Source organism: Dioszegia hungarica (genome assembly GCF_025882075.1).
Source record: "Dioszegia hungarica strain PDD-24b-2 chromosome Unknown MKK02contig_2, whole genome shotgun sequence".
Taxonomy (NCBI): Eukaryota; Fungi; Basidiomycota; class Tremellomycetes; order Tremellales; family Bulleribasidiaceae; genus Dioszegia; species Dioszegia hungarica.
In genome coordinates this window covers 1189509-1214293 of record NW_026515766.1, presented here as the reverse complement: position 1 = coordinate 1214293, position 24785 = coordinate 1189509, and the positions used below count along the sequence as shown (strand labels likewise).

General features: G+C 57.1%; 7 protein-coding genes across 7 annotated transcripts; 4 read left to right on the top strand and 3 right to left on the bottom strand.

Annotated features, from left to right (window-relative positions):
- Positions 1–124: 124 nt before the first annotated feature.
- On the bottom strand, positions 125–4657 carry MKK02DRAFT_29578 (uncharacterized protein; the record flags this gene model as incomplete). The annotated part of the gene is given in 13 exon segments (XM_053087858.1): positions 125–644; positions 664–931; positions 973–1105; positions 1155–1461; positions 1541–2571; positions 2624–2736; positions 2854–2905; positions 2962–3060; positions 3260–3263; positions 3283–3753; positions 3825–4012; positions 4065–4457; positions 4517–4657. 13 exon segments carry the CDS (start codon positions 4655–4657, stop codon positions 125–127), a joined length of 3720 nt encoding a protein of 1239 aa, XP_052949317.1.
- A 585-nt stretch (positions 4658–5242) lies between these two features.
- MKK02DRAFT_39849 (uncharacterized protein) lies at positions 5243–6390 on the top strand (the record flags this gene model as incomplete). Its single annotated transcript, XM_053090806.1, has 4 exons — positions 5243–5403; positions 5584–5738; positions 5911–6049; positions 6192–6390. The coding sequence occupies 4 exons, from the start codon at positions 5243–5245 to the stop codon at positions 6388–6390; spliced, it is 654 nt and encodes a 217-aa protein (XP_052949316.1).
- A 3793-nt stretch (positions 6391–10183) lies between these two features.
- MKK02DRAFT_19317 (holocytochrome-c synthase) lies at positions 10184–11284 on the top strand (the record flags this gene model as incomplete). The annotated part of the gene is made up of 2 exons (XM_053086075.1): positions 10184–10830; positions 11092–11284. The coding sequence occupies 2 exons, from the start codon at positions 10184–10186 to the stop codon at positions 11282–11284; spliced, it is 840 nt and encodes a 279-aa protein (XP_052949315.1).
- A 499-nt stretch (positions 11285–11783) lies between these two features.
- MKK02DRAFT_18819 (putative COPII-coated vesicle protein) lies at positions 11784–12810 on the top strand (the record flags this gene model as incomplete). The annotated part of the gene is made up of 6 exons (XM_053086011.1): positions 11784–11906; positions 11966–12028; positions 12099–12238; positions 12331–12476; positions 12628–12641; positions 12700–12810. The coding sequence occupies 6 exons, from the start codon at positions 11784–11786 to the stop codon at positions 12808–12810; spliced, it is 597 nt and encodes a 198-aa protein (XP_052949314.1).
- A 312-nt stretch (positions 12811–13122) lies between these two features.
- MKK02DRAFT_29575 (uncharacterized protein) lies at positions 13123–19504 on the bottom strand (the record flags this gene model as incomplete). Its single annotated transcript, XM_053087857.1, has 25 exons — positions 13123–13140; positions 13188–13364; positions 13429–13753; positions 13831–14037; positions 14092–14163; positions 14213–14315; positions 14342–14831; positions 15231–15247; positions 15292–15472; positions 15534–15960; positions 16009–16074; positions 16252–16314; positions 16410–16479; positions 16553–16709; positions 16781–16955; positions 17126–17206; positions 17275–17347; positions 17396–17576; positions 17623–17694; positions 17730–18144; positions 18198–18347; positions 18398–18466; positions 18542–18638; positions 18703–18856; positions 18884–19504. 25 exons carry the CDS (start codon positions 19502–19504, stop codon positions 13123–13125), a joined length of 4461 nt encoding a protein of 1486 aa, XP_052949313.1.
- Positions 19505–20539: 1035 nt separating this feature from the next.
- Positions 20540–22405, bottom strand: MKK02DRAFT_35075 (putative sorbitol dehydrogenase; the record flags this gene model as incomplete). Its single annotated transcript, XM_053089073.1, has 7 exons — positions 20540–20575; positions 20727–20973; positions 21095–21264; positions 21340–21617; positions 21767–21830; positions 21909–22178; positions 22271–22405. The coding sequence occupies 7 exons, from the start codon at positions 22403–22405 to the stop codon at positions 20540–20542; spliced, it is 1200 nt and encodes a 399-aa protein (XP_052949312.1).
- A 927-nt stretch (positions 22406–23332) lies between these two features.
- MKK02DRAFT_14215 (uncharacterized protein) lies at positions 23333–24436 on the top strand (the record flags this gene model as incomplete). Its single annotated transcript, XM_053085540.1, has 1 exon — positions 23333–24436. A coding segment is annotated over one exon (1104 nt), but the record flags the coding sequence as incomplete, so codon positions are not given.
- Positions 24437–24785: the final 349 nt, after the last annotated feature.

The following is a 24785-nucleotide window of genomic DNA, read 5'->3' as shown; positions in this document are numbered from 1 at the left end:
AGGCTAGACGGGCAGTGTTCGGGATTATGCAAACATCTCCAACTACATACACCTATCACCTCATCTTACTCATCGACTAGAGGTGATCAGCCCGACTCATAGCGAGATCTCAGGACAGGCTCAACTATAGGTCATCCGCGCACCATCCGCATGCCTCGCAAGGCGGTGCCTCTACTAATGGCTTGAGACGCCAACTGTCCCCCTTGATCACGGGTGTCGACTGACCTGGCCCTCTGACCACATCGCCTAAGCTTCGCTCCATGTTCTCGTAAAAGTAGTCCGCGACCGAGGGGCGGAGAAATACCGGCGGGACATAGATGTCCACCTCGAATTTGCTGTCCACGGCACCCCGATAGTCGGACATTTGGAGTCGGTAGCGGACATGCCGCCCGATGATGTGCACGAGCTGGTCGACGGCTTTGGTGTCCACCGGCCCCTCAGTCACGCCAGTGTACTCCCCATACCACCTCGCCAGTCCGCCGATCACCGGCGGTATCTCCCCGCACGGCACTGCGTCAATGTGCGTGCGAGATCCCAGTGCTCTGCAGGGCCAAAGCAGGGGAGCATAGGTGAGCGGCCCATACTCGACTCGCTGGCACATCACCGCTACGGTGCGTGGGCGTGGGCGTGCGCCTGCGCAGTGGCTGAAGAGCTGCGACACACGGTCGCGCGTCTGATTCACCTGCTGCTCCATGTCCGGGTCCGTCTCCCGCCAGTCCTCCCATACAGGCTTCCACCACTCTGTTTGCCCACCCAACATCGCTCCACTCGAATGAGTCCTCAGCTGCCTCATCAACCGATTGAGGCTCACTGCCGCCTCCCCAAGCCACACCGTCTCCGCTTTCCCAAATGCCGACCTGTCCGAAATCGATTGGGTGGAGCCGACCAAAAGGTAGAATGATCCGCCGTGGTTGAGAAGGGTGGTATAGGTCTATTCGTCCTTCTGACAGTACTCCAGATAGAGGTGCTTACAAGAAGAAAGGAGCTCCGTCTTGGACTTGAGGTCGGGAGCGGCGGCAGGGGTGTGCAGGTGAGAGACGAGGGAAGGGAGGTGATCGCTGATGATAGTGGTGTAGAGAAGGGGGCCGGTGATATCGTAGAAAAGCTGAATACGTCAGCTTGTTCACGAATGGTATGAGGAGATCCTGGCTTACCCTGTTGACGCGCATGCAAGCGGCAAGGTCAGGCTGGCGAATACTGACCCCCTCATTCTTGCCTGTCGGTGCCGGTAGCGGCTGGCGGAGATGGAACAACACCAGACCCCAGATCTCAGGCAGCAGTCTCGGGTTCGTCATCTCGATGGACTTGCTTAGTATCGCAACAGTATGTGAGCAGTGAAGATCAGTATGAAGGCGATTGGGTAGGCGAGGAGACGCAGAGCGGGACACAAAGGAGAAGTGAAACAAGGGACGTGAACTGGACAATTGAACTCCCTCCTCTTTGCGCTCCCCAAATTGACAACTACCTCTGTTGCCTAGATAGATCAGCTATAGTCATATTGAGGCCTGAGTATGCGCTCACCTATATGTCATCCGCGCACCAGCCGCAAGCCTCGCACGATGGTGCCTCCTCCAACGGCTTCATACGCCACACATCCCCGCGAACCGTGGCCATGGTCGTACCATACGCCTCCACCACCTTCTTCAGCTTGCGCTCCAGCGACTGCTCGAACCAGTCCGTCATCGAAGGGCGGAAAAACACCGATGGGAGATAGATGTCGACTTGAAAGTCCGCCTGCTTGATCGCCTGAGTACGCGCCACGGCCAGATCGCCGTGCCGCTGCCGCCAGTCGACGTGCTGTCCGATGAGATTAACGATCCGGTTGACCGCCATAGTGGAGACGGGACCTTCGAGTACTCCAGAGTCTACCCCATACCACCTCGCCCGCCCGCCCCTCACTGCTGGTATATTACCGGGCCGGATACGGACACCTTCCATGTGCATGCAGTGCACTGGCAGCTCGCTCTCCTTCCCCTTCCCCTTCCCCTTCCCCTTCCCCTTCCCCTTCCCGTCCCCCTCTCGTACCACCTTTGTCGGATACGAGTCGTGCCGAATTTGAGTAGCGTACACGAGCGGCCCAACTTTGACGCGCTGGCACATGATTGCGGCGGGTGTGCGGTGGACCGCGAGTCCTGTGATTGCGATTCGCGCCTCTTCCGCATCCTGCTCGACCTCTGTTCCACCCCATTTCTGGCATATAGGCCACCACCACTCAAATTGCCCACCCAGAATAGCCCCAGTCGACAATGTCCGCAGACGGGTCATCACGCTTGTCAGGGCCTCTGCAGCCTTCCAGATCCCGACCGCTTCCGCCCTGGCAAATGCCATTCTTTCCGCCTCGGAAGGCTCGAGCAAGAGGAAGACCCATTCGCCGTGGAAGAGGAGGGACGAGTAGGTCGGCTCATTTTTGGGGCAGTATTCGAGATAGAGATGTTTGCACGTAGAGAGGAGGTGCCGCTTGCATTTGATATTTGAGGAGGCTGCGGGAGTGTTGAGATTGCGCGTGAGGGAGGGAAGGTGGTCGCTGACGATGGTGCTGTAGAGGAGGGGCCCAGTGAGCTCGTAGAATAGCTGAGCATGTCAGCTACATAGTCGACTGATAGTACGAGCTGATCCTGCTCACTTTGTTGACCCTCATGCAGACGGCGAGATCAGGCTGGCGGATGCTACTCGGCTGATTCTTGCCTGTTGGTCGCGGTGTTGGCTGGCGCAGATGGGATAGCACCAGACCCCACACTTCAGGAAGCAGCGCAGGGGTCGTCATTACAGCCAGCTTGCTGTAGATAGGCAACAAAGACTGAAAGCAAAAAGTGAAGGGGAGAACCAAATTGAAACGAGGAATGCGGAGCTGACATCTTGCCTTCTGATCGTTATCCTGTGATTTGACAACCGCTAGGCTTCGGCACTACCTTCACATAGCTTCTCGTACCCCACTGAGGCTATCCCTTCCATGATGCTCACTCTGAGACTGACTGAGCTCTGTCCCAGACGCTGTTCACGATACGCCCAGGCGCGCCCACCTAGCCGACTGTACCATTGAAGCCCTATTCGCCTTCTTATCTGTATTCATCAATCAGACACACTCAGCATTTGTCCTGGTCAAGTGGCTATGACATGCTCCTAAGACCCCTGTACACGACATAATGCCGCTTTGCATGGAGCCACCCTCCTCTTAAACTCCCTGCATCTCTGACTCCGCATCTGGCCTGGTAAAATCAGCGTGAGGCACTGAGGGCGGAGTATGTGCTCAATTGCTCACCTGGCTATAGGTCGTCCACGCACCACCCACAAGCCTCGCACGGCGGAGCCTCCGCCAACGGCTTGATCCGCCACTCTGCGCGTTTCGCCCACGCAGCCGGGGAGCCGTTGGCAGCCATCGCCCCCAATACAGCTTCCCTGAACGCCATGGTCTGCACGGACCAGTCCAGTCCGAGCTGGAAGGCTGGGGGAGCGTATATGTCGACGGATAGGTCGGTCGCTGTGGGCGCCCTGCCCGTACTCCGCCGCAAACCCTTCAATCCCTTGTGTCGCCTTTCGACATGCTTTGCGACTTGTTGCGCCAACAAGTGTCGCGCGTAGTACATCTCGTCGTCGCCCATGTCGTGGACCAAGCCAAAGTTCTCCTTCCATGCGTTGAACCGATTGCTCGCATTGACGAGCGGGTGCGCGATCGGGTGGAAAACGCTCGTCACTGCGTCGAGGTACGGCGCGAGCACGGTTGGGCCGGGTACTGATGACTTTTCTGACATGCTGCTGTAGTGTGTAGGTGATAGGGTATAGAAGAGATACGTTGATAGCGATGATGATGGAGCGATCAGGCGTACCAGCGTGAGACGCCGCCACTTACGCTGGTGATATCGCCGCATGCTACGGTGTTGAGGTGCCTCCGATTCCGAAGCCGATCGGGCGGACAACCCTCACTGCCTATCGCGAAGGTGTTGACCAATGGTCCAAAGCCGACATGCTGACACAGTAACGCCCTGCCTTGACCCGCGGCAGCCAAGGAGGCGATCTGGCTCCGAGCTTTGCCGAGCGGCACGGCGAGCTTGCCGCGGTTTGGATACCCGGCGGCCGGATCCTCCCATACCCGCTGCCAGATGCCCGTTTGGTCCCCCAGCATCGCCCCCGTAGATATGCTGATGAGATTTTTCGACGTTCCTTCGAGCATCGTGGTCCCGCTTGTGATCCAGTCCACCTCTGCGGCATTGACTCTGACGATCCGCGGTGCTGGGATGGAGGAGGGAGAAGAAGGGCGAGCCGAGCATCATGAGGGTGAGATAGCTCGGTTCGGACCGATCGACGTATTCGAGGTATAGGCGTTTGCAGCGGGATAGGAGCTCAAATTTGCTTTTGAGGCCCGGAGCGGGGGGAGTCACCCACAGGCGGGAAGTGAGGGAGGGGAGGTGGTCGGCGACGATTATGGAATAGAGGAGGGGACCGGTGAGGTCGTAGAAGAGCTATTGGAATCAGCTCCAGTCTGAAGTCTCGAAGATACAGTGAGAGGGAAATGGCTCACATGGCTGACTCTCATACACGCCGCCAAGTCAGGCTGACGAATCTCGCATCGCTTGGCTTTGCCAGTTGGGGGAGGGAGTGGTTGGCGGAGGTACTGGATGACCAGATCCCAAATTTCCGGGAGAAGCTGTGGAGATGTCATGGATGGGACGAGCGATGTGCGACGCTGGCTGGACCTGGGGTCAAGTGAACGAGCACAAAGAGCAAAGCATTTAGTGCGGATGGAAGGGATTGGCTGAGGCTGGCTGAGACTCTAATATTTTTCGAGCGAGGAATGTGGAGCTCGGAGATGTCGGCCTCTGTCAGCCTTTTGCCGACCCCGCGAGACGGCTGAGCTTTATTCATTGCATTCGCAGTTCAGATCCAGCTCAGGCATGCGCTCCGTCTCATCTTGTGTCTGGGTACGAAATCACCTGCGCTGTCTCAGCTCCCGGAGGCCCAAAGGATGCGCCACCGCTCTCGCACCGCCTCTGCCACACTCAGCTTCACGTGGCGTATCATCCCTTCACTAGCGATCCTTTGAACCTTTTGGACTTCCGCAAACACTTCTACACGCTAGAATGATCTCACAGCTCCCTCCCTCCACATATTCAGCTCTGTACATCATCTTATCACCTCAGATCCAACACAACCACCTTCCCGAATCCTCACACCTCCAGCTTGACCAGCAGATACCCAGATCGAATTCAACTACTCTGAGACCTCACTGACCTGCTGAGAGACCGTAATGGGCGCTCCATATCGAACAGTCGGCTTACCGATCCACCTCCTTTACCCCATCCTCTCGCTCGTCCTCCTCGCTATCGCGGCGTTCTCGTCGGCAAGCAGTGTGTGGTATGTCTCGGCCGAGACGCCCACGCTGAGAGTGCGTTTCGCAGCTACTGATTAGTAAGCATCCTCCCGTCTTCCTGCCATCCACTCACTCACATGATTCGCCACTGCTAAGCACCGTCCCCTCTCATAGCGATTATCTCATTCCTCGATATGGCTAGAGGCCCGCCTTCTTGCTCCGACGTGCTACGGCCTGGGGATTGGTGGCGCAAGTACGTACGAGGCTGACATCATCAGCTGCGGATACAACATGTCCAATCTCGTTGTCATTGCCAAAGTCGGCTGTATCTCCCGCGGATGGGAATGGCAGATCCCGCAAAACTACTTTGGTTTCCCTGTTCCGGAGGATGTCGCGGTGAATCTGAGCCGGGTGGCTGTCACTTCTGCTGTTGGTAAGTGCCTCCGCGACTTCCTTTCTCGCCCATCGTCGTCTTACACTTTCCTTCTTGCTGACACTATCCCCCTCCATGTCTCATCTGTGCTTCATGCGTGTGTTGGCTCGAGGTTCGGAGAGGCCTAGCGTCCCGGGCTATTAGAGCGAGGAGACAGCAAGCTGATGATCAGCATTCGGTCTTGTACTCGTCGCTGGACTGTGGCACGCGTACGTGATCAGGTACAGCTTTCGCAAGTCCCCTGCGCCCAACAAGGACAAGCTGTACTCATGCGCCCTCATCCACTTTGTGTCGGTCAGCGTCGTCTTCATGTGAGTACGAGCTCGCTCATCCCCATCACCCACATCTCCTGGATATGCGGCTGGAATTCACACTACTCGCCTAAACCTATATCCCCATCATCAAGCGCCCTCATGCGATAGTCAAAGGGGATTGCCATCACTGACACGTCAGGTTCACCTGGATCGCCTTCATCGCCCAAGCCGCCGTCATCGGCAACGCCACCAAGTATTCCGGAGACCTCATCAATGGTAATCCCAACGAGGTCGCGATCCAGTGGGGCCAAAGCTCATGGCTTGTCCTCGGGGCGGCGGTGATCCATTTCGGATGGGGGTATGAGGCTGTCAGGTGGCGAGCTGCTATACTCAAGTGAGCCACATACGTCAGGTCGACGAAGTCTGCGAACTTGTCTCCAGGTCAAGCTTTTGGTCAATCCAGTAGTACACGCGAGATGTCCTGCGCCGCGATCAGAGGAGTTATGTTCAGTCATGGCGTTGGCGCAGGTCCAGGGGGAAGCGAGATGCAGCAGATGGCCTTATGCTGTTGGTACATGTATTGTTGCTGTGCTTTCATGCGTAAAGCAGGAGCTAGTCTCGCGTCAAGCGACACAGACGTGCATCGTGTCAGTGTACAAAGTCAGCGTCGGTATAGTCATTAGTATACCTTCGACACCAAGACCAAAGGGTACCGCGTCACGCAAAGCTCACTTGTACCATCCTTCGACCCGTCAGCTCAACAAGCTCAGCGGCATACCTTGCCTCCATCGCGTCCGACGCCTGATCGGTACAGCAAACCTACGTTGGTCAAGATCCATGATATGCTGCGGTCAGATCGGTCAGAGTTGCAAGAGGAACGCAGGAACGAGAGCGATCGGGCGATAACGATAAAGCACGTAACGCAGATCAGGCACGGCGGGCGCTGGAATTCGAGGGTGGCCCCCTAAAAATCAGACAGCGTTCTATTCTTCGCCGTCTCTGCTCTTCCTCCTCCCTCAGAAGCCTTCTTATCCTTCCACGATCTGCCCTCGGCGGCTGCTCCGCCTGATCTTACCGCCGGCGACCCGGAGTCGCTCACGACGGCCACGCCGTCGGAGGCTCGGAGCGAAGCAGAGGACGGGCGGTCCCAGCGGCCTGAACCGTGTCATTGCGGATTCCTCCATTCGGTTAGCGGTATGCCTAATAGTTAGCGTTTACGACGGAGTACGGAATGCAGCGTGTACCGTACACTCATCGAGAGGAAAAAAAGGGAGACGGCGGTGGAGCAGGTCAGCTAGCAGGACAGTGGAGTGGGGAGATATAAGTGGGACTGGTCAGCCAAAGAGCAAGGGATCATCCATGCATCTCATCTCTACCTACTCTCTCTGTCTTTATTGTCAAAGACGCTGCGACTGGCTCGCATAGCTCTGGACTACACCCTCGCTACCCCTGCAATCACTACCAGCTCACAGTGCTCCTCTCGATCTCCCCGGCGACTCCCTCTCTTCGGTCACCAAGACTGGTCCCCTCTCCATCACTGCCCCACTACCGGTCATCCTCCCGACCAACCTCAGCACCAGCAGCTCTGTCGCCCTACTCTGCGCTCGGACTCACCACCTCCATACTCTCATCGATCACCTCTGCGAGGACCATCCTTCTCATTCCCGTCATTTCATTTAACCTTTTCCCCTCCTCCCACGCCTTGATTACGGCACCTTACAGCATCCACCCTAAAAACACTCCTGTCGGATCGCCTCCCATCATGCCCTCTTGGTCAATAACCTCGCTGCAGCGCCTGCCATTCGGGTCTCCCAAACAGTCTCAATCCTCCACTCCCGCGCCTTCCTCCCCCTCCTCTTCTCTATCATCATCACCGCTCGCTACACCCTCCTCGTCGTCCATCTGGCTCGCAACCTCGGACATTTCGCCCACGTCAACAAAAGCCCAAACCGGCCAACGCCTTCAGCGGCGTCGGAGAAAACGTCAGACAGTCGACGCACAGCCCAAACCTGTCCCTTCGCGCTTATCCTCCCTCTTCTTTCCCACCTCACACCTCTCGGCGGAGCAAGAGGAGAAGTGTGTGTATAGAGCAAGCTACGCGGCGAGCTTTTCGGATCTGTTGTCTCTGAACGACAGTACGGAACGGCGTCGGCGACCTGTCTCGGATTTCTGGGGTGGTCGTCAACAATCGGATCATACCACTCTCGACCTTTCTACTCCTGCTATCGTCCCTCTCGCATACTCTACTCCGTTCGCATACCCTCCCTCCTCAGCCTTCTCACACTCGGTCGGCGACTTCGACCTCTGCCTGAACGCCCAGTCCATCCCGCAGCGCGCAGGTGATCCTTACCTCGTCCTTGCACCGCTCGACACCGGCAATCGGCGAGTCTATCGCAAGTCGGTAGACTATAGCACCATGCTGTCGCGCAAGGAGAGGGCGTACTCGACGTCGGGCCCATTGAAGGGGATGAGCATAGAGAGGGGGACAGAGATCTGGTCGAGCGTGAGTGCAATAACCTTTCTTGCCGATCTTTATAAGGTTTGATTGGCGCGGCGAAAGGGGGTTCCTTTGTGCCTGATGAGGACGAGTTGTGTGTCAGCGATCCAGCTCGGCTGGGTGGCGACGAACTGTATTCAAGCTCTTCTTCCTTCCTTGACACCAGCACCGTCACCCCTGATAGACTTCACCATCATACTTCATCCCAAGCTGACATCTGTAGCCATTCGACCTCGACGCTGAGCTATCCGCCAAAATCATGCCCCCTCCTCCAGTCCCCGCTCGCTCCTCTCTCCGCCCCAGCGCATCTGCCCACAACCTCCGCGATCGCGCATCCCGACCTTCCGTCGCTAGCAGCTCCAGCTTCATTCTCCCGGTCGACATGCCGTCCCGACCAGCCTTCTCCCCTTCCACTTCGGCACGTTCTCAGGCGTCGCTCGAGCAGAACACGGCGTCGTCGTCCCGCTCGCCTGTCACGCCGAGTGCGAGCTCAGAGTCGACATTCATCTTGGGAAGGAAGAAGAGGCCAAGTGCGGCAAGAGGAGGCAGTATCAGCGGAGATCCGATGAGAGTCAAGGATGGTGCCGAGGCAAAGGGCAGTTCGAGCGGTGTGTACACACGTAAGTTTACCTTCGTGCCCAACCGGTACCTTGCTGACCTGCAGCTCCGACATTCCCAGGTCCACAAGGGCAGCAGAACATCCTCCCCGTCGCTTCCCAAAGTCGAGTCTACACTCCCGCGACATTCGCGGCTCCCTCACCTCGTACTTTCATACCACCTCCGCCATCCCCCTCTCGCTCTACGTCCGTCTCCTCCACATCGACCGTCTCGTCCTTGGGCGAAGTCACCACTCCCCGCACACCCCACACTCCCCTCACCCCTAGCTCTCGCTTCCTCGGAGCCTGGGGCAGCGCCGTCACGGGGATCAAGCGCGCCAGCGCCACTCTCTCCACCCGCTCCCTCTCTTCTCCATCGTCGATGTCCAGCACGTCTTATACTCCTACGTCTGCAAGAGAGGGATACTTCTCATCGACGATCTACGAGAACGCCGGCGCTGGGCCGTCCACCACCACTTCATCGGCAACGGGTACACCGCTCGCACCTTCGCTTTGGCCCACCTCGCCCAGCACCTCGAATTCGGCGAGCGCAAAGCCATACGGACTCGGTCTCGGACTCGAGCGCGGACCAGAGGATGCGGGATATCGCCGATCCAGGTCAGAGAGCAGCGCGACGGTGACGAGTGAGAAGGGCGTGTTGGTCGGTGACGTTCCGAAGGGTAAGAGGAAGCCGGTACCTCGGCCGGCGGGCGAGCAGGGGATAATGATCAAGGAGGAAGACGAGGCGGAGACCGAGGCGGTGGTTGGGTATGCGATGTAGAGCGCTGACCGGGATGGGCGTTGGGGTGGTCGCACTTATATATAGTCCTGTATATTGCTCCCTGCTATACTCTCTTTGTAATCCTCCTACCTATTGCTTGATGTACACTCTTTTGCTTGCTCCAAGGCGTGTGTGTGGTCTGCTCAGAGACAGCAAAGACATGGTCGGGTCTGCGATGGTGCATGGTGGCCCGGTCAATCCCGACGGCCAGCCAATTAATTGATATTTTCTGAGATCCGCTCGCGAGGCTTCTTTCGACCATACTTCACCCTCACTTGGCTATATACACAATCGCTGAGCTGACCGCCAGTGCCAGTATGGTCTCATTCAATCTCTTCTCCACTGGAAACGCTGCAGCGTCAGGCTCCACCTCTGCCGCCGCCGCCACCGCTTCCTCGATCCCATCCGCCCCGGTCGAATCCGCAGAAAAGTGCCCGGTAGACCACGAGACCCGGTCCAAATGGCTCGCTGCCAACCCCTCTACCTCCGCACATCCCTTCAACCCCGCCGCTCCTTCCTCATCCACCACCTCCGCTCGCTCAGGCGGGAACGGTACCACCCGAACTCTCTCACACGACAGAGTCATCTCCTCCATTCCTCGAGCCGCCACCTCCTACCCCTCTCCCGAGGGATCAGTACCGCACATCCCCACTCCCTCTCCTTCATCCGGCTCCGAAGCCCAAGGCTCTTCGGCGGGCTACAGGGAAGAATCAACAGGGAAATGGGTCTATCCTTCGGAACATCAATTCTTCCAGGCCCTTCAGCGGAAGAACCACAATCCCAATGCGAAAGATATGCGCACGGTGGTGCCGATCCATAATGCTGTGAACGAGAAGACGTGGGAGGAGGTGTTGGCGTGGGAGGCGGGGATGGGAGGGGAGGCGTGTGGTGGGATCAGGCTGATAAGCTTTGCGGGGAGGCCGAAGGATCTGACGCCGAAGGCTTGGTTCAAGACCTTGGCTGGGTGAGTTGCGTTCCTCTGCTTGGTCTTTGGTTCTCAACAGAGGGAGACGGCGGGATGGCACAGAGCCGGGAGGGAAGGGTTCAGTTCTAGCGGGCCATGGTCGGAACCTGCGCACGCTGAAGAGGGGAGGGGGAGCCAGGCCGATCAGAGCCAATCTGGCTTGGACCACTTCACTCTCACACCATCACGATTTCCCGTGTCCTCATACGGCACCTCCAGACTGGGTTATGCTCGGCTATCTGAGCTTCGCTAACCATCCAGGTACGCACCACCCTTCGACCGGCACGACTGGCTCATCGATCGGTGCGGTACCACCGTCCGCTACGTCATCGACTACTATACGGGCAAGCAGGATCCCAACAAGCCTGACAATATTGCATTCCACCTAGACGTCCGGCCGGCGTTGGATAGCTGGGAAGGTGTGCGGACTAGGGTGATGGGGATGTGGCGGTAGGCTTAGGGCAGAAGACAGCTGTAGATGCGGAAGGGAGCGATGCGGATCGGGCGGGAGAGCGATGAGGGCTGCTCAAGTGGTGGCATCGGGCGTGATTGGTCTGACGGACGGGCTCGTCCAGCCAAGCCGGTGGCGCCGCGAGCCGGGATGACCAGGGGGCAAAGGACATGGACGGGCGGGGGTTAGAGGTAGCGGGGATGGAATTATGTCGTCAGAACTCCACTTGGTATCCTTACTCGGAACGGCTCCTTGTCGGCGCTAGTCGTATCATGGGCTATGGCTTTAGTAGCTATATGCGTCTTCGGCAGGTCTGCAGCCCATACTATCCACAGCATGGCGGAAGGGACAGCGGCGATCGCCACCACACCTTGACGCGCAGCATTCCTCGTTCCTCGTCACCAAAGCTCAAGCTCACGCTCATTATAGAGCCCACCTTCTCTCTCGTCTGCTCATTTGGCATCCTCACCTTGCACACACATCACGGCCAAATCAGCTCAGAATGATCTTCCGAGCCGCTTTGCTCATCTTCGCACTGGCAACAGCGTGCTCCAATGCCCATCGGATAGAGATAGATCCGGGAGAGAAGGAGTGTTTCTTTGAGGTCCTTCAGCCTCAAGATCGGGTGAGCTGATTCATGCACTCTCGCCTCCGGCGCCGGATGTATCAGAGCTGATATGCTAGATGACGGTCACGTATGAAGTCGGAGGTAGTATCGGCGGTGGACGATTGGACATCGACTTCTTTGTACGTATAACCCCAAATCTGACTCCAAGGCCGAGCTGTGCAGAAGGGCATGGACTGATACATGCCTCAGGTGCTCGAACCTAGTAATGAGGTCATACACACGCACTTCAAGGAGTCTACGGGGAGCTTTTCGATGGAGGCGTCTAGAACAGGGAGGTATACGTATTGCTTCTCAAATGAGATGAGCACGTATGCTCGCAAGGTACTCAGGTGAGCGTTTCCTTCAGAGGTTGTACGCGTGAACCCTGTGTGGGACAAGGGGGTAACTAGCTTGCATGCGGTCGCCATGAGCTGATCTCCAGCTTCAATGTCCATGGTGTCCTCTTCGTAGGGGACGAAGAAAAGATCGCGCCGGTCGAGCGGGAGATCAGGGAGCTATCATCCTCACTTCAGCTGGTCAAGGATGAGCAGGCGTATCTGGTGGTCAGGGAGAGGGTGCACAGAGATAGTGAGTACCGACTCTCCCTGGATGAGCGGACGGCGAAGCCCACAGATGACCAAGGGAAGGCACCAGGATGAAGGATGGGACAGCTGGCTCGGGGAGGGCGGACCGATATCTCTGTCGCTCTTTGAGGTGCATCTAGCTGACGCTTCTATAGCTGCCGAATCCACTGTAAGCTACATCTGCCATGACTCTACTTCACGAGATTAGGTCCAGCTGACATGCCCAGAACTCCCGCGTAAAATGGTGGGCTATCGCTCAGTCCATCATCCTCTTCTCCCTTTGCGCTTGGAACGTCCATTACCTCAAGAGCTGGTTCGAGGTCAAGCGGGTCCTGTAGCGTGGATGATATTAGCGGGATGTATCTGCAGTGAGGGTTTGGAGAGGCTGACAAAGTGACAGCTATTGGGCTGCTCATCAAGCACTGATCTTGGGTCGGCCGGAGAGATTGGCGCGGCTCATTGATGTCTAATACTTTGGCTCTTATGTGCGTCGGGGCGGAGCTGTACTGAGTCATTGCATCTGTAGCACACAGCTCGAAAGCCTACCCGCCCTTCTGCCCTCCACATACACATTCTATTTGGTCCACTACCCCGGCTCTTTCCTTCTCGCGCTACACCCGTGATTCTATGATACCCGTTGCGGCTCCATTCTAAGTCGTACACATAGTCTGTTCATCAGCTGATATTGCGGCATCCAGGACGATGGCTGACTTACCTGCTTCAGTGCCTGGAAGCTCGCGTCAAGCTCGACGAACGAGTCCTCGATGAAGAAGTCGACTTTCTTCTTGGTGTGGGTCATCAACTTCCGAACGTTGACTGCGAAGCTGCCTAGATACTCGAGGGCGGTATCGTGCGTTTCCTCGCTCGCGATGTGGTCGTCGCCGGCCGCGACCTGCTCATCAGCAGGTGTACGTGCATACCCATGGTCACCGCTTTTTGAGCTATACAACGCTCACCGCAATTTCTGACAGATGCCTCTCCACGCGATGGAAAGTACCCTTGAGCTTCTTCTTGTCCCCCTCGGACAGCTGACCCTGGATGACCTCCACCATCTCGCGCATGTTCTCGATCGCCGTCTTGATCGTGACGCGCTGAGAAGCACCGATGACTTTGCTGGAGCTGCCGGTAGGCTCATCGCGGGCGGCGACATTAGCAGCATCGGCCTGGGTGGCTCTGCGAGTCGATCTCGTAGCCATTCGAGGTGGGGGCGAGACCGACTCAACGCGACGAGTGACTTTCCGCGTGGCGCGCCGAGCTCTGACTCGTGGATACGATGATTCGCTGTACAAGATATCAGCCATCCCCGTTCTTACTAAATAAGGGAAAACTTATGACGAGAACGGACAGCCGGTACTTACTCCTCACTGGTGTCGTAGACAGCCTTCCTCTTGGCATCCCGTTGAATACGTTTGATTCTCGCTGACTTGCGAAGACCGGTCGGCTTGGCAGGTTTCGCGACACAGTGGCCGGTAAAGACAAATTCATCGTCGTCTCCACCAGTGCCGGCCTCGGTTTCAGCGTCGGAGACTGGCATCACAACGATAGTCGGCTCGGTAGCAGGTCGGCTGATACATTAGGACTAGTTCTTGGATCACGTTCCGCGAGAGGACAACGCTCACAATTTGCTCATTATGGAGGTCTCGCGGCTGGCGAGACTGCACGGCTCCCTCGTGGATATACATGCCAGACACCTAAGACTGTCAGGGGTGTCGCGCTGCCGATCTGCCCCTATTCACTCACTCGGAAACGATACAGTCGGGTCCACCTGGAACAACAGGGCCCACCCTGACGATACACTCCCGGCCCGCCGATCCGTTCGTCAGGCAATTTGCGCAAGGTCCATCTGCAGCATCAGCTAATCAGACTGACATCTAATCGCATGTATCTGCACACCTCCTCTGACTGGGTTTCCTTCGCTGGCGCCGCTGACTCGGCCCCAGGACCCTGTATATTGATCCAATCCGTCCAGAACCTTCCTGTAGAACGACCTCTCGATAGAGCTGTTTGTCGAATACTTCAGGGTTGTTTCTTTCTGCATGGCTTCGTATAGCTTCTTCAGACGCCCATCAGCGGCTGTCCGTTTCTCACATGGTTCCCATTTGTTAAGACGATAGTAGCTCACTCTGTAAGCGGGGTCATCCTTGCTACTGTCGATGTACGTCCAGGGAGACTGGCGGTATACCCACCCCTCATGCGACACCGAGACATGTGTGCTCGCTTCCTTCCTCGCATCCCCTTCCTCCCCTGCGGTCAGGTCATCCTCCTCCTCCTCGTCGCTCAGCAGAATCGGGTTGCTACGGTCGCCCAGCTCGGACACGCAACCCGAGACAGCTAAATCCTCGATCTGATGAGCCATTACCTGATACAAGTGAAGATGTGAAGTGCTGTGAGGATGATGTATGAACGTGAAAGAAAGCGGAGGAAAGGAAGCGCGAAAAGTAGGAGTTGAGCTCGGACCTCCAGCCAGGCTGAGCCACAGTCAATCTTGAACTCTGAAACACAAGGGGTACAAGACCACAAGGTATGAGCGATCGCGACCTGCAGTAACAAGCCAGAGGTTAGTCACCCGCGTCCTTCAGTGGACAGCAGGCTGGACGGGAAGCATGGTGGAAGACGAAGTGAACCTCAGTAGCAGTGCTGTAGCCGCGCAATGTGCTTGATAGACATTGCATTGAATCGACCCATTGCAACCCTTTTGTACCGCTGATTTCCCTCACCGCCTCCCCTTATCTCCCTCTTCATCGGGGTATCTACAGACTTTCAACCAACCATAGCCTACGTGTCAGCTCACACCGAAGGTGCCAGGACTCGTATATCACTCATCAACTTCGCCTCCTGCAGGTTCGCATCAAATTCGACAAACGCGTCATCTATGAAGAATTCGACGCCAGCTTGGCCTTGACCCATCAACTTGCGGACGTTGGAAGCGAAGGTGGCCAAGTACTCTATGGTGTCATTGAGGGAGCTCGCGCCTGGGAGTACGGTCGAAGTCGCAAGATGCTAAACAGTCAGCTGTGCGGGACCTAGTATGAAACTCCGTATCAATTGAGGAGCTGATCACCTGGATCTGAACCATGTAACGCTCAACGCGGGCGAATGTCGCCTTGAGCTTCTTGGCCTCCGCCTCGCAGAGCTGATCATGAATGATCTCGACGGCATCGCGCATATTCTGGATGGCTGTCTGTACTTTGGCGAGACATGAGCCTTTACCGACGGCGCTGGAGGAGCCAGCGATGTCCGAGGGAGGCAGTATCGGTTGGGCGGGAGGGGGACCGGCAGCTTGGACTGTCTCGCTGACAGGGGAGCCTACTGCGGCGTGACATGAGCCTTTACCGGCGGCGCTGGAGGAGCCAGCAATATCCGAGGGAGAAGGCATCGGTTGGGCAGGAGGGGGAGCGGCAGGTAGGCCTGATTCGCTGGCAGGAGGAGGGGCAAGTCGGGCAGTCTTGGCTGGTCGAGATCTAACTTCTCTGACGCATGAGGACTCGCTGTATCGTCAGCTGAGTTGCCAGCCTCAGAAGAAGACAGAAGCTTACTCATCGCTTTCCTCGTATCCTACAATTATACTCGTTTGAGCAGTCCCTAATCTCGCCGATCTTCGCCTGCCAGTCGGTACGATAGTCGGCGGCGCCGATGCGGATGAGCCTTCTGCGAAATTGACTGTGCCTTGGCGAATTACCGACGGCGACGTTTACGGCTGGCGACCTGAGGAGACGGATCTGCGGCCTCTCTGATGAAATGAGCTGAATACTACCCTCTCCCTCATGAGTGTGACTCACTCGTTGAGTAGATCATGTTGGATATTTGGAGCTTTCAACAGATCAGCATGACGATATGCGAGACTGCATGGTATTCTCCCGTATCCACAGCATACACAGCTGCCGACCGTCAACATGAAACTTTTCTCACCGCAATATGGGATCTGCGGCGGGCTCACTTGGCTATGATCTGGCCAGCTTGACCAGTTCCGTCAGGCCCGATCAGGGCAAAGCAGTCTCTTCCTGCCACTGCGCAAGACACGCAAGGACCCTCTGGATCTCTATCAGCTCCAACGTCCCGTCCGGATCATGCCAAACACACCTTGCCGTATCTGGCCTGCTCTGAAGCCCCGCACTTTCCCCACGGGTCGAGTATCCGCATATAGAGCATCGATATAGGCCTTGTAATGGAGCTGGGCCTCGGCGTTGGCGTCGCAAAGACACCTGCTCACTTCCATCTCCATACGTTTTAGAGCTTCCTGTGGCGTGGTCAGCGTGTGGTTCACTCCATCTTACGCGAATCATAGTTGAAGCATTGCTCAGCGCTCACCAGGTGTCTGGGGTCCTGCTTGAAATCCGGGACGTGATCCCAAGCAGGTTGGCGATACAGTCTACCGGAAGTGTTTGTCGCTCCATCGCTACAGGCCGAGACTCTGTTACTTACTGGGCCGCCGCCATTACCATTGACCATACTGTCTATTTGGTCGTTACCCAATAAGATCGAGCTGAGGCGAGGGTGTCGGTCGACCCGGCGGGTACTTCGGACGGACTTGGCCATTGTACAAGATGATCGATAGCGTAGCCTCGGTGGGCTGTACCGATGAGTATGGTAGAGTGACGTAGAGGTGAGGAAGGAAGGCGAAAAAAATGCTGAAGTCCGAACTATCGGACTTACAAGCGGGTCGTTCTGATGGTGCCTGAAGCTGAAACGCGTGGGGGCGTGAGGTATGCGCGCAAGTCACCTCGGTCAGTCAAGCTGTATGAGCAGTACAGCCTTCAATCATATACTTACACTTGAGCACAAGAAGTCCCAAGGAAACCTACATTATGTACAACGCATCTAGATCGTCCTTCTTCCCTTTCCCCCAACTTCCCAACATCAAGTCCGCATCATTACCTGAATCATCAGCTCTAACCCATACGCCCTCCCCTTCAGCTCGCTTACTCACCCGTTGCAAAGTCTCCACATCCGCATCAATCGCCTCGAACAAATCCTGGATAAAGAACTCGAGCTGGTCTCTTCCCTCCAGCAATAGCGTGCGCATATTCTTTGTGAATCCCGCCATGTACTTGAACGCCATTTCTATATCCCCCAATCCGCTCGCTGGTGCACCAGCCATCGCGCTCTGACCGTCAGCTCTAGCCTCTGTAGGAGAACAGGCGACGACGTACCTCGATAGTGGTCACATGCTTATTGACGACCCTCAGCGACCCCTTCAGTCTCCTCAAGATCGGCTCCGACAGCTGTTCTTGTAGACTCTCAATCATCTCCCTTATACTCTGCGCCGCCTCCATTGCCGGAGATTTGACAGCGGACGCAGACGAGGACGGGGTATTGGCGGTGATGGTGCTGATACTCGTGCCGGTGCCAGTAGGGAAGCCGGAGTCGAAGCTCGAGCTCGGGTAGGTAATCCGCCCAAACCCAGTAGATCAGGTCGGCTATCCATGTCGTGCGAATTTGGGCCGAAGAAATCGCCGGTATGGACGACCTTCTGCGGAGTGGATGTGGCTGTGGATGATCCGGTCTGGCGCATGAGGGCATCGAGTGGAGAATCCTCGATTGACGGAGAGACGACACGGTTGGGGGGTGCGAGGGTGAAGTGGCGTTCTGGAGGGGTAGAGCAGGCGGAGGAGGGCGTTTCTAGCCTTTGACGCGCTTCGCTCTGCTGTGGCGCAGGAGGCTGATCCGGAGATCTAGGAGGTCAGTCTCGAGTTCGAGCGTCGTTGACAAGCAGGGACGGACTCACGGACTACGACTGGCTGCCAGTGCTTCGTCGTTGTACTTCCGCTTGACGCTCGCGCGGGGTAGGACTGGTCTGTCTCGAGACGAGGCAGAAGGTCCAGCGGCAGCTGTAGTAGTAACGGCCGAGGAGATGGTCGCCTTGGCTTTGGTGGGACTGAGTCATCAGCCAGATCCTCAAATTACAGGTAGCTCAAAGACACGCACGTTTGTCTCCCCTTTCCGGTTTGATGGGCTAAGCTGCATGCGACTTTGTTAGTGGTATATCCGACACATCTACATTCGTCAGCTTCGCCTCCATTGTCTATTCGAGTTACAGGCAATGAGGCATACGCGCAGCCTAGTACTCACTTTGAAACGATCCGAAGCGGTTGATCCCCCATTCCTACATCTTCTATTCGGACGATACAGTCCGCGTCGCTCTGCTGACACACCGTACATGGTCCATCTTGCGCATCAGCTGTCTTTACACATCTACTCTGACAGTCTGAAGGTCGCAGAGAGGAACTCACCATTCCCACTAGCCGCCTTGGACCCACCGCCGCGCAAAGGCCCTATAAGCCCGAAACGCGCCGTCGCGTCGTCTAGCGCGGCCAAGAGATGTTTGCAAGCCGCGGAGTAGGAAGCAAGTTTCCGGCATTTGGTTTTCAGATGTTCGCAGTATTCCTAGCATATCAGCCTACGATTACCCACCACTACAGGCCCGCATAGCTCGCGTACGAATCTTACTTGATAGGCAGGATCACTGTTGAAGTTGGGGATCATCACCCAGACGGGTTGATGATACTGCCATGTGCTGAATTGGGGTTTGGGGGTGGCTTTTGCAAGTGCAGCTTTCGCCTTCTTTTGTTCGCTGAGGGGGAGTTGCGGACGGAGTGGTCGATTGAGGAAGCCGCTGACTATTGGTGTGACCGGCGCCGGGGCCTGCTTGACTGGCGCGGATTGCTGCGCTGTGACCGACGGTATAAGACTTCGTACCGGTGTCACCGCACGCTGCCCCGCTGGCGCCCCCTCGGGCTCAGGAGACTCCCCTCCGAACAGATCCTGCAACACCTGATCCTGATCCTCCTGGTCCTCATCTCTGTCCCCGCCCTGGTCCCCGCGCGGTCCCTGTGCCCGCGCCCCATCCAGCTGCTCCTTTGATGGCTTCTGCTCCACCTCGTCCTCATCCTCATAGAGGTACTCATCATCGTCCTCCTCCTTATCTTCCGGAGGGTTTTGGGCACCTCCAGTAATCCGAGTCCGAGTCGCTATCGTCGAGACTGACGGGTTCCACAACGATCCGAGTCTCTGGGCGATGCGAGGATGCCTCATCGTGACACTGACGAGAGGAACAAGATGAGAGAGACGAGCGAAGGTGAGATGGCATTGCGGAACAATATAGATGGTGGCGTTCGTGTACTCCGGTGCCAATCCGCTCCCGAGGACCGAGCCCGCTTCATGCCGAGAGATGCCGAGATGCACCAGCTGAAACGCAAGGGGTAATAAGTCGTGGAATGTGGCAGTTCTGCGGCGCTTGCAGCTGCGAGACTGAGATGGGCTCGCCAACTCCCAAACCCCTCGAATCTGATTTCATCACGTACGACAGCGACGATCACACCCGCCCGACCGGCGACTCGCCCGAGCTAGCCTTCATAAAGACCGATGAATCCATATCAACGTCAACGACAGTCAAAGTGTACATCAAGCAGGGTCCGGCGGGTACTACCCTCACCGGCCCGCCTGATCGATTAGTACTCTCAGACTCAAAGCAGCTGTGGGGCATCCGAAAGGTGAATGGGGCACCAGGGCACTGGGCCAAGATACGGATCAAGACACGATGGGCCGGGCCTGCTGGGACAGTCATGACAAGGACGGAAGAGGTGCGGCCAGACGAATATTCCGAGTATGTCGAGGCGCCGTCCACTGGGGCATGGGACGGGGAGGTGGTACTTCAAGCGAATGGCAGTATATGGGGCTATGGTCCACTTGGACATGGTACGGGCACCCAAGAGGCGTCAGTGTCGGAGGACACGGCAGTGACGGGATGGAAAGAGGTTGGATTCTTGGGACCTCTCACGCTGCATGGCCGCCGCCATTGAGGTACGTACGGGGGCAGGGGTACAGGGGCATCGAAGAGAGGTAAACTGTGTGGCTTGCATCTCTCTAGTGTCAGCTCTCATGTCAGTCTTATCGTTCGATTTCCCGAGGACCTCTATAGCCTGAGTCATTTCAGGCAAAATTAGATGCAGTGATCAGTGTTGAATTGGACGTTAGCGATACCATCAGGGGCCTTGAACACGTCATACGTGTCGAATGGCTGTCATACTGTAGATACTGGTACTATCAAAGTCCGCCTGAATAGGACAATCATGGGGGCGGGCGGATAATGCACTTGATGACCGGCTAGACTCGTCAGCTCCGTCTCACAGCTTAAGCCTCTGCTTCTGGATTCCTCTCCTCCTCCTCGTCTCCCCCCTTGGCCCTTCGTCCCCTCTTTCCCTCCTGCTCACACCACGCCACCTCAACAACCAAACAGAAGAAAGTCGAAACTCACCTTCCCACTCTCATCCTTCCCCTGCCTAGTCATCTCAAACGCCTCGAGCGCATCCTTAAAGTCATATCGCTGCGTAACGAGCGGCTTGAGGTCGACCAGTCCGCGCTCGACCAACGAGATCGCGAGCGGGTAGTCGCCCGCGCCGTATCGGAACGAACCGGTCACGTTGAGTTGCTTGGTGATGACATCGAAGAGGGGGACAGGGAGGGTCATGTTGCTGCCCATGCCGACTTGGACGTAGGTGCCGCTGGGGGATCAGCTAGGTCCCCTGTGCATCTCGAGACTGGCGACCAACTGGGTCGAGTAGCAGCGGAAGGGATTTGGTGATCTAAGTGGCAGGTGTGTGCAAGAAAACGAGATAGACGTACGATGGCTTGAGAACGTGGATACCCATCTGGACGCAAGACGGCGCTCCGGTAGCCTCGATCGTCAGGTCAATTCCACCGGGACCGAGCGCGGGAATGTTGAGCGAGCTAAGAATCAAGTCGGACATCCGAGAACAGTACGCATCGGCCGCTTCGTCCTTTCCGCGTGCTTCCTATCTGATCAGCTATCTCCCTTCGCTTCCCTCCTCTCCCTCCGTCTCTCCCTCTTCGCTGAGAAGTGGGCTTACAGGCATAAACACATCCGTCGCGACATAAGACTTCGCAAAGTCCAACCGCTCCTTCTGGATATCCACCGCGATAACCCTCCGCGCGCCCAAAGCTTTCGCGACGGCCATGCACAAAAGTCCGACCGGTCCGGCGCCGAATACAATGACGTTCTGGTCGGTCTTGCATTTGCCGAGGGTGGAGACCGAGTGGACGCCGACGGAGAGGGGCTCCATCATTGCGCCGTCTTCAAAGGAGACTTGGGAGGGGATGGGGTGGACGAGGTCGGCGGGGAGGAGGTCTGGGGGTTAGCGCTAGGATTGGGAGCGAGCAGAAGGGAGGTGAGAGAGGAGGTGGCTAAGAGGGCAGGGAGACGTTGGAGAATGGAGGATCAATGTGGCATGATGAGGAAAAAGCGAAGAGAGATTCTGGGAATCGCTCTTCACTCACAGTATCGCGCAAGCGTCCCGTAGATAATAGGCGGTGTCGCCGCAAAAGACATATGAGGGCAGAGCTGCTCGTCAGCCTTGATCCCTATTCCATTCTTCCCTCGTCTCTCCTGATCCATTGCTCTCCTCAGTGCTCTACTTACCTCATACGTCCCAGCCTTGCACAGCCCACAACTCCTACAGCTCACTCCCGGCTCCAACGCCACGCGCATCCCTACACTAACGCCACTCCGTCCCGCCTCGGGACCGAGCTTTACCACCACCCCACTCGACTCGTGTCCCAGACACATGGGCTCCTTGAGGACAAAGTGGCCGATCGAGCCGTGTTTGAGGTAGTGGACGTCCGAGCCGCAGATCCCGGTCGCGGCTATTTCGACGAGGACTTGGTCTGCTTGGGGTTCGGGGACGGGGCGCTGGTTGTCAGCGGGTCTTGGTCGGGCGGATAGGGGATGAGAGTGGTCATAGCGAGGAGGATGATGAGATCAAAAGAGGATGAAGAGCTCACCTGCTCATACTTGACATTATCGACCCCATGGAGCACAAAGCTCGGGTTATCATTCTTGAGCGCCTTGGGCTGATCCTGCGGCGTCTTATCGACCTGCGTGGTAGGCTCTTGGGAAGAAGGGACGAGGGTGGACATGGTGTGTATGCTATAGACGTTGTTGTTGGTGATATATCTGGGGGCAAGATGAGAGAAGAAGAGGGCAGAGAAACCTTTATATGAGATGCGCTGGACAAAGGAGCCGGGGGATTCTCGGTGGATTCTCAGGCTTCTTCCCGTCGGAGCTTTTAGGCCGGTTGAACCGGTCACTCAGTCGCGTCGGAAGCCTCAGTCGCGTCCAAGCATGCATGTTGACTTGTCGAGACCGATCTTCCAACCGCATACGCGGAGTAAGGCATTTGAAGCCTAGAGGCTGCACGATTTGCAGCGGGAGAGGAGAGAGATCTTGCCTCAGCGGGCGCAACTCCACATTCCTCGGCTGGTAGCTTTCCCACGATGTCCCTGGTTATGAAACGCCTCAGCCAGCCAACGCGAGATTTCCCGCTCACCCTTATCACCTTGTGACCATCACCTACCGCTCACTAGATCCCGCCTTGTCACCTGCCCCAGGGCCATATTTTAGCGCAGCGATGACGCTGAAGCGCCGCAAACTTTCTCCCTCGGCTTCCTCCCAATCCTCCTCTATCGCACCATCCGTTCCCCCTCCCTTGGGTCTTCCTTCATACCCTGTCGACACCTTCCACCACGCGAGACCCTCTAGGCTGTCCGACTCAGCTACACCCGGCCCATCTGCTGCAGGATCTATACCGAACGACTCACCCGCGCCTGCCGCCGAGCAGGGCTCCGGCTCGCTCGCACTCGCTCAGACACAAGGGAGGGCAAAGGTACAGGATGAACGGACTATTGCGAAGCCTGGCTCGGTACAGGCTGGGAGCGGAGATGGCGGGGAATGTGGGGATGAGTGTTTTCTGTGGAACGATCTGCCTATGAACAAGAACGGTACGTCCCTAGCGAGAGAGCTGAAATGAAGAAATTAGAGCCAGGCGACGATGCTGACCCTCAGCCTTCCGATACCTTCCATGCGGCCCCTCCCCTTGTCCCTCCCCAGCGCCCTATCACCCCTTCTACCGAACCATCCCCTTCCCGCCCCCTACCCCTCCCGTCCATATCTCATGGCTCGACCGGTCCCACTTTCTCCGTCTCTCTCCCGACGCGCTCACCGCTACGACCGACCGCGGATTTCGGTCGGGCCGAGCCAACGTGGCCGTCCGAGAGGGGATCTGGTATTTCGAAGCTACGGTCCTTCGAGGCTTGGCCGACAGTGGAGCAGCGAAAGGGTCGGGCGGGGCCGGGGAAGGAGGCGCAGGCAACGCGCACGTGAGAGTAGGGTGGGGAAGGAGGGAGGCGGGGCTGGACGCACCAGTAGGGGCAGACGGGTACGCTTATGGTCTGAGAGATGTGGGCGGGGAGGGGATGCACGGGAGCAGGTCTACAGGCGGAGGAACGGGGAAGGGGTTCGGGACGGGGGATGTGGTGGGGTGTTTGATCTCCCTTCCGGCTCGACCACCCGTCAAGCCCGAGGACGGGCAAGCGGAGACGGACAAAGAGGGCGGAGTGGAGAATCACCGGAAACGCACCAGCATCCGCTACAAAGGGCAAAACTACTTTGAGATGGACGAATACCCGGTACAAAAGGAGATGGACGCCCTGGTCGATCGGGATGGAAAGTACGCGCAGGCAAGGCGGGAGGCGGAAGCTGCTGCTGCCGCTGCACTTGCCGCTGGGACGGATGCTACCGGCGCCAGTGGAGGGGGTGGGGGAGGCGCCAAAGGAAAGAAGACAAAGAATGCCAAAAAGGTCACTACCGATAAGCCCGCCCCGCTACCCGAAACGGTGGTATTCCGAGACCTCGCGCGTCTTCCCGGCTCCCGTATCGAATTCTACATCAACGGCGAACGTACCGAAACCGCCTTCAAGGACCTATACGACTTTCTCCCTCTCCCTCCTCCCTCCTCGGTCGGCGGCAAGAAATCGAGCTCCGGAGAGAAGGATTGTTTGGCCGACGATGGGACGCTGGGCTATTACCCTATGGTATCGTGTTTCGGGCGAGGGAAGCTACGGCTTAACTTTGGGCCGGACTTTGCGTTCCCGACGCCTGTTCCTATCGAGGAAGAGGGAGAGGGAATAGCGAGGGCAAGAGGCATGAATGAGAGGTGGGAAGAGTATAAAGCGGAAGAGAGGGAGATGGACGAGCGGGAAGAGAAAGAGATGTCGGGGTGGTTGGAGCGCCAGAAAGAGGTGGAGGCTGCGCGAGCGAAGGCTGCGGAAGAGAAGGCGAGGAAGAAGGCGGCGGCGGCGGCGAAGAAGGGTGTGGGGTCTGGGGCTGGGGCTGGACTGGGCAAGAGTCCGTTAGGTGGGGCAGGGAAGAAGGGGAAGATGAGTGGCCAGCTCGGGATGGGGGGCCATAGTGGACCGCCCACGCCCTCGTCGAAATTGGCGAATGGGGATGGGAACCCAG